This window comes from Calidris pugnax, unplaced genomic scaffold (assembly GCF_001431845.1).
Source record: "Calidris pugnax isolate Ruff unplaced genomic scaffold, ASM143184v1 scaffold169, whole genome shotgun sequence".
Classification (NCBI taxonomy): Eukaryota; Metazoa; Chordata; class Aves; order Charadriiformes; family Scolopacidae; genus Calidris; species Calidris pugnax.
The window spans coordinates 192,599-200,971 of NW_015090894.1; the positions used below are offsets into that span (position 1 = coordinate 192,599).

General features: G+C 43.2%; 1 protein-coding gene across 1 annotated transcript in view; it reads left to right on the forward strand.

The window, feature by feature from the left end:
• The window catches only part of RAB6A (RAB6A, member RAS oncogene family), a 72,358-nt gene extending 66,047 nt beyond the window's left edge, over positions 1-6,311 (forward strand). Inside the window, exons 3-6 of the mRNA XM_014948323.1 lie at positions 495-548; positions 2,232-2,337; positions 4,636-4,747; positions 6,017-6,311. Of these exons, the coding sequence (XP_014803809.1) occupies positions 495-548; positions 2,232-2,337; positions 4,636-4,747; positions 6,017-6,311 (567 nt within the window). The remainder of the gene's footprint in view (positions 1-494; positions 549-2,231; positions 2,338-4,635; positions 4,748-6,016) is intronic.
• The last annotated feature ends 2,062 nt before the right edge of the window (positions 6,312-8,373 follow it).

The following is an 8,373-nucleotide window of genomic DNA, read 5'->3' on the forward strand; positions in this document are numbered from 1 at the left end:
AGCTCCAGGAGAGATGGGGAGGGACTCTTGATGAGGGAGGGGAGCCCTAGGAGGAGGGGGAAGGGTTTGACCCTGAAAGAGGGGAGATGGAGCTGAGATGTGGGGAAGAACTTCCTTGGTGTGAGGGTGGTGAGAGCCTGACCCAGGTTGCCCCGAGAAGCTGTGGCTGCCCCATCCCTGGAGGGGTTCAAGGCCAGGTTGGAGGGGGCTTGGAGCAACCTGGTGTGGTGGGAGGTGTCCCTGCCCAGGGCAGGGGGGTTGGAACTGGATGGTCTTTAATGTCCCTTCCAACCCAACCCATTCTATGCTTCTATGAAACTCCCTGTTGAATCTTACAGGTCGAGTTCCATCCTGAAAGTAAGAAAACCAACATATTTTTCTTTCAGATCCACTACAGGTGCTGAATTGTGATGCAGCAGTAATTCTCACTCTCCTGAAAATCACTCCAGTTCTGACATTTAATTTAATTTGTTTCTTTTCCATTTCTTTTACAGGCAACAATTGGCATCGACTTCTTATCGAAAACCATGTATTTGGAGGATCGAACAGTGAGTAAGACTTTTGTTGCTCTTCTCTATGTACAGTAGGACTGAGGCATCTGCTGTCGTTGTGCAGCCCCCGGTTCTGAGATCACTTGGAAGTACAGGCTGAGCCTTTTCATCTCCCAGCTGCTTCCAGACTGACAAGTGCCATGGAAAAACAGCTCCTTTCTGTGTTTGGGGGGAAAAGGGAAATCACCATTTGGTTCCTCTCCGGAGGGCTCATGAGTGCCATTTTACGAGCGGCAGAAGGTTCCTGTGGTGTCATCCTCCTTGAAGGAGAAGAGATGACACAGAGAGTTGGATGGTGGGAATTTGGAGAAGGGAACCACGCTTTAACCCCTTCATTTTTTTCATGTCACGAGCCAGAAGGCTAAAATACAAATTGTCCAAAGCTGCCAGTTAATAGCTAGCTCAATAATTCTTAATATTACTCTTTTAAAAAGCAAGTTGCCTTCAGTAATTATTGAATCCATCCTAAAATGATACTTGTTTTCTTCGCTTGGTGCAGCTCCAGTCCCTGAAATGAAATCACTCCTCTGTGGAAGCGACTCTGTGGTTTAAAATGAGCTCAGATTCTTAATTAAGAAATTCAGCCACTGAGCTATTTGCAGAGGCAAATTGTGCAGCGCTGCATAAGCTTTTGGTATTGTAGAAACCCACAATAAATGTGATTGCATTGAAAATGCTTGAGCGATGGGATGTTCTTCCCAAAGCAGAAGAAATGGCCCTTGTGCATCTTGCCCTGTGTGTTGCTTTTGGTTTATCTTGCTTTTTCTTTCAGAACCTTGATGGTAAGAGACGTTCAACCTCATCTGTGCGCATGTTACTCTGCAGTGTGGCTAAGGCTTAAATAGAGATCCCAACTAGTGTTTTATACTCCTGGAAAAATTCCCCTTTAGTAGCTTTTCCAGGGCTCTGACAGCAGCTGAAGGCTCTTCCTTTAGAATTATTACCATGTGTGGTCAGATTCTTCCACCACCAACCCTCCTCCAGGCTGCTGGAGGTGACACGTGCGAGTCCCGAGGCAAGGATTAGCAGCAGAGCATGAAAACCTTGTGTAGGCAGAACTGCAGGTGAACGTTTGCCTCGTCGGTCCTCTGGCTTTGAAAGCTGAGCCCTTCTATTTCCCCCCCCCCTTTTTGGCCAGGAAGTTTTTTTTTAAAAAAGCAAAACAAGTGGAAAACCCAAGATGAAGGTGCAGTTTGGCTACTGCCAGCGAGATCGCTGCAGAGGAGGAGACAGTGCTGCTCCCAGTCCCCAGTCATCTCCTGCATGAGTTTGATACTTTTTTATTTAGCTTTTTTTAAAAAAAAAAAAAAAAAGTCGGACCCCGCTGGGCACCGAGTGCCTCTGGGAGGTGCAGAGCAGCCCCGGCCCCGGGGGTGCCTGGATGGTGGATTTGGGAATCACATTCCTGCAGCTCCCCATGTCCCATCTCCTTCCAGCCAGGCAGTGCCTGCTCCACCTCTGACACCCAGCTCAGCTCCAGGGACATCCCCTCTCTCTTTCCACCCTACCAAGAATTACAAACCCCGGGAGCTTGAGACAACAAAAAAACCCTGGATTCCAGGAGTGAAGTCAGTTCCTCATTTGTTTTGTTAAAAAAAAAAAAAAAAAAAACAGTAAAATTTCTTTACTCTTTTATTTTTTAGTGGCAGTTTGGCTTTTTTAATTTTCTCCCACCCACAGATCAGGTTGCAGCTGTGGGATACTGCGGGTCAGGAACGTTTCCGTAGCCTCATTCCCAGTTACATCCGTGACTCTGCCGCTGCTGTAGTAGTTTACGATATCACAAGTAGGTATATTGCACTGGGTTTGACCTTTTTTTTTTTTTTTTTTTTTTTTTTTTTTTTTTTTTATTATTTTTCTTGCTTGTTTGACTGATTTTGTTAGGTACGGTTGCAATTATGGGACACAGCAGGTCAAGAACGGTTCAGGAGCTTGATTCCTAGCTACATTCGTGACTCCACTGTTGCAGTTGTTGTTTATGATATCACAAGTGAGTGGGGGGAATTCTGCATTTCTAATACTCTGCCCATTTCATCCTCTAGCCTAGCTTTGCATGTCCTATCGCCCTCATCTGCTTGTTCTTCGTCCTGGCATGAATAAAAACCCCACCTTTTTATATCGTTTGTCAAGTTTTCAACTCCCCCATGGGCTGCCCTCGTGATGTAGAATCTGTTTTACAAACCACATCGTTTTTGTAACCCTTCCCTGTTGCATCCTCCCCGAAGCCTTGAGTCCTGCCTGGTCTCGTTGCACTTTTCCCCTCTTTCATTTGCTTTTTTTTTTGATCGTAATATCATCTATGACTTTTGGTCTCAAACACCTGAATCATGTTCATAGATTAATTCTTAAATTAGAGACTTTGCACTGAAAGCCGAAGCTTGCTTCACTCCATTTGCCCTCCCTCCCCCCCCCCCCCCCAAACAAATAACGGGGGTGAAAAATGCATTAACATCCCATTTTCATTTGAATCAGTCACTTTCACATTTTGCAATATGTAAAACTTAACTACTGAGCCCTTTTAACAATTGCTCTTTCCATTTCTTACTAAGGTATGTACATTTTTGTCAACTAAAATATTAGTGCTTTTTCACCCCTTCTCTTTCTGTGCCTCCCCTCAGTCCAGAGCCCCCCTAACTTACTAGTTTTCTGTACTTAAAAAGAACAGAAATGTTATTTTAGGAGAACTAAAACCTTCAGACACTTTTAGTCCTAAAGCAGAATTGACTGAGAGCAATGGCCTCATTCTATAGAAATGCAAAAGCGCTCGTTCCTTTGATTTATAAACACTAGAAAGATAACTGCAGGAATATGGGATTTACCTAGAAAAGCTTTAATTGTTAAAAATAGCACTTTGAGCTAAAATTATAGGTTACCTGTGAACTTTGAACTTTTTTTTACTGACCTAGCAAATTCATTATGACCAAGTAGGAAAGAGAAGAATTAAGCCGCTGGCAAACGATCGAGTCTTGGCTGTCTGGCACAGAATATATTACTATGCAGTAGAAGCCATTAAAAAAAATAAAAATCAATACTCATCAAGAACTGCTGCAGATTTCCCCCCCCCCCCCTTTTTTTTTTAACTACATTGGCAGCTCAGATGCATTTTGTGTAGGTTTTCCTCACAGGAGGCAACTTTTCAAATGATGTAGTGTCTCATTGGAAGAGGAAAGCTTCCCAAAATTCTTACCTTGCAGCTTTGAGGGATGTATCATTAAGAAAAAAAATGGCTGGGGGTAGGTTAAATTTGGATTTTTTTGGTTCTATGCAAATGATTTGGAAACTATTTTGAACTTGCCAATCAATGATACAGGAGTTGCAAGCGTGTTGGAGGGATGCAACTTTTCAAATGATGTAGTGTCTCACTAGAAGAGGAAAGCTTCCCAAAATTCTTACCTTGCAGCTTTGAGGGATGTATCATTAAGAAAAAAAATGGCTGGGGGTAGGTTAAATTTGGATTTTTTTGGTTCTATGCAAATGATTTGGAAACTATTTTGAACTTGCCAATCAATGATACAGGAGTTGCAAGCGTGTTGGATAACCCTGCTATTTCCTATCCTGAACCCTAGCAAGTAGAAATTAATTAAGCTGTACGAAGTGTGTAGCTGGTATTAAGTACTTTTGAGAAGCAAACTCAAAAAAGAAGTACTTTTGAGAAGAAACTGTAGGAAGCTCGTGCTGTAGATGCACAAGCCGTGAGCAGCCTAGAATGCAATATCACATTAATCCCCTTCTCTATATAAAATATTTAATATTAAACTAAAGAAAAAAAGAAAAAAGGGCACTGGTTTAAAACACAGTGATAAGACTTCTCATTTTAGATGCTGTCGAAACCAAATTATAGATCATCTCAGTTCACTCTCTGGCTTTGAATTCATCTGTAATTAAGTTGGGTTTTTTTAAGTTAATGCCAAAGTTTTCATGTACTTCATTGTGGGACACTTAGGGTTTCACTTGCTGATTCTTCATCACCCTGTTAAGCCAATTCCAGAGAATGTGAAACTTTTATTTAAGACTTAGAGATGTGTTTACGGGTGACCTGTGAAGAAGACCCGCGGTGATAAATCTCTCCGCTGTTCTCTGGTAGATGTAAACTCCTTCCAGCAAACAACAAAATGGATTGATGACGTCAGAACGGAACGGGGCAGCGATGTCATCATTATGCTGGTGGGAAATAAAACAGACCTAGCAGATAAGAGGTATGAAGGAACAATATCTTTCAAAGTGCTTTTCTTAATTTGCTGTTTTCTAATAGACAACTGTTTTAAAAAGAATAATTGTATTTATTTGTTTTTTCCCCAAAAGCTAAAGCTTTTTTTAATGATGCTGTGACTAGAGAAATCTCAATTTTAAAACTCATTTCATTTGGCTAAGCACAAGTTTCCAGCACGATGCTGTGAGTGAGTTGAGAAACTGTTGCCAACTTGTTCAGATGTCAGAGAGGCATCTGATCTCAGGGTGGCAGAGCCCTGGAAGAGGCTGCCCAGAGAGGTGGTGGAGTCTCCTTCTCTGGAGACATTCAGACCCCCCCGGACACGTTCCTCTGGCTGAGGGACTTGGGGCTTTTTAGTCTGGAGAAGAGAAGGCTGAGGAGGGATCTGATCAACACCTCTAAATCCTTCAAGGGTGGGTGTCAGGAGGATGGGGCCAGGGTTTTTTCAGTGGTGCCCAGGGACAGGACAAGAGGAAATGGGCACAAACTTGACCATAAGAAGTTCCATCTCAACATGAGGAGGAACTTCTTTCCTGTGAGGGTGGCAGAGCCCTGGCAGAGGCTGCCCAGAGAGGTGGTGGAGTCTCCTTCTCTGGAGACCTTCAAACCCCACCTGGACACATTCCTGTGCAACCTGCTCTGGGTGGCCCTGCTCTGGCAGGGAGTTGGACTGGATGATCTCCAGAGGTCCCTTCCAACCCCACATCATTCTTTGATTTTGTGAGAGAATGGAGCATCAACTACAACCCACATCAGCAAATGAATGAGCTAAAGTCACTGCAAATATTCATGCTTAATAGATTTGCTCAGATAAAAATGGTAGCTGCAAGTGATCTTCCCTTTGAAAACCCTTCAGAGGTTTTCATAAGTTGCCAAACTTAAATATTTTTATTAGAAGCTGTGCAACTTCAGGTTTTGCTACGTTGTGTGGATGTTAATTCTGGGTTTATGGTGTTCTTAACGCAAATGAGTAAAAAGTCACAAAGGTAAAACAGGACAGAGAGAAGCAGGACAGAGGAGTATTCTGAATTTGATTGAAATCCCTGTTTCCTCAGAATAACTTCACTAATAAACCTTTACTTCAGATTTATAACGTTCTGTTAAGAATTGTTTATGCACATGTGAACCACTTATATGTAGGGAAAAAAAACATTAAATGCTTTCAGAACTGTTACCTCCTTGGGTTGAAGATGAAAATCTTAATTTTCAAGGTGTTTGTCTATCTTTTTTCCTGATTCTGTGTTATCTTCCCTAGACAAGTGTCCATTGAGGAAGGAGAAAGAAAAGCCAAAGAGCTGAATGTAATGTTCATTGAAACTAGTGCAAAAGCAGGATACAACGTAAAACAGGTGAGTGAGGTGTTGGCTGCATCCAGCCTTGAGTCTCCCTCTGTTATTAGAGCTCTGTTGTGGAAATTGGACTTCCCTGGGCACCAGGAGACCTTTGCAGAGGGTGTTGGAGGGACATTGGTAGACCATACGCAACATCTTGGGGTTGACCTGTTGGCTGAGGACCTTGCAGCAAATGACTCGGAACTTCCTTCCCTTTAGAAAAGAGGAATTATTGAAGAAGCTTTGTTGGGTGCAAGACTCTTCATAATCCAGATTTGGTGTTTAGTTTGAAAGGATTAAGGCATGAGCCCCAAGATTGGGGAAACACAGGTGTGAGGACTGTTTGTGATACCGGTTCAGTGAATGAATGCGGGCAAAACCAGTCAAGGAGCGATGTGGTGGCTTAAAATGGTTCCACTGTACAGTGAGACAGTGTGACCACGTGTTACAACCACAAGGAGCTGAATAATTACTGAGGGAGATCTTCATACCCCCTTACTGCTCCTTACAGCTCCATCCCATCGCTGCACCAGCGGTGCCCAGTGACAGGGATAGAGGAAATGGGCACAAACTTGAACATAGGAAGTTCCATCTCAACATGAGGAGGAGGAACTTCTTCACTTTGAGGGTGGCAGAGCCCTGGAAGAGGTTGCCCAGAGAGGTGGTGGAGTCTCCTTCTCTGGAGACATTCAAACCCCACCTGGACACGTTCCTGTGGGACCTGCTCTGGGTGGCCCTGCTCTGGCAGGGGGTTGGACTGGATGATCTCCAGAGGTCCCTTCCAACCCCAGATCATTCTGGGATTCTGTAAACCGGTGGAAGGCACTGAAAGTGTGAGCAAATGTTCTTGGACAACATAAACTATTTCTGGTAGATGATGAGTTGCTTTTGAACCAGAGAAAGCAACGAAATGTCTCTTAAGCTGATGCAACTGCAACAAAATCTGATTTTATGTTGTGAGATGAGCGGCAGCTCTTTAAATTCTGACCTCGCCGAGGTTTTAGCGGTTGTGTTAATGATAATGAAGATAAATCACTTGATTTACTCCATCACTCAGATGGAGTTGTGACTCGCTAAAGCATTTGGCAGCTGGTCTTATGGTAGGAGGAAAAGCAGGAGTGAAAGATGTAGAAGACATTAATTCTTGGGAGCAAACACACAGACAGACATATATGTATGTATAGAATCCCATCAATATTTTGCATAGATATAGTAACACAAATACATTGTGCAGAAACGTATCAGAAGTTGCTAAAATGGGGGTTATAATACAGACAGGACTAAAGGGTCTATTATTAAAATGTCCCTTGACTTTGTATATTAGAAGCAAAATTATTCCCTATATAATGGAATAATTAGACGTGTTAACTTAGCACTGCGTCTGAGCGCCTTAACGAGCACAGAAGTGTTCCGTTCCAGGCTCCACCAATTATCCTGCCACAACACAGAGACTTGTAATTAAGGCTTGGATTCTGTGTGGAAATCCTTAATGTTTACTTAGACTTGAGAGCACTTGCCTGGCTGAGAGGAATGATGATGATGATGATGATGAAGCTCTGTACTCCCTCTTCCCTTGAGGGACCTGCTGACACGTTTCCAGAAGCCCGTGTCCAAGCCTTTAAAGGTACTTTGTGGCTTCCAGGGCCTGATGTTTTGGGATATAAGTAGGAAAATCTCATCTAGGATGCCTGGAGTCCATTTTAGTGTAAGATACTGTCGTTTTAATAAAACATGGGCTTCGTAAAGCTACCACAGCCTTCATCACGAAGGACGGTAGCTCCATTTAATACATTATGAAGGAGAGAACATTTCCTTTTTGTATTTTATCCCAAAGCCGTTCAGGGATTGTACTAATGAGATTGTCAGAGCATAAAGCCATTTCTGTAGCTGTAGCCTCACTTACACACTCTCTAGAGCAAATTCTTAGTTGGATAACAGAGGTCTAGATAAATTATGCCTCTGATTTTAATTGCCAGGTTACATGCTGTAAGACTATTTCGGTGAGAAAATAGGTTTGATAATAAAAAGTGGTGGTGGGAATACTTGGACCCGTGCTGTTTAATATATTCATCAGTGACCTGGACGAAGGGACAGAGTGTATCCTCAGCAAGTTGGCTGATGATACCAAACTGGGAGGGGTGGTTGACACCCCGGAGGGCCATGCTGCCATCCAGCGAGACTTGGACAGGCTGGAGGGCTGGGCAAGGAAGAACCTCATGAGGTTCAACAGGGAAAAGTGTAAGGTCCTGCACCTGGGGAAGAAAAATGTCAGGTACCAGTA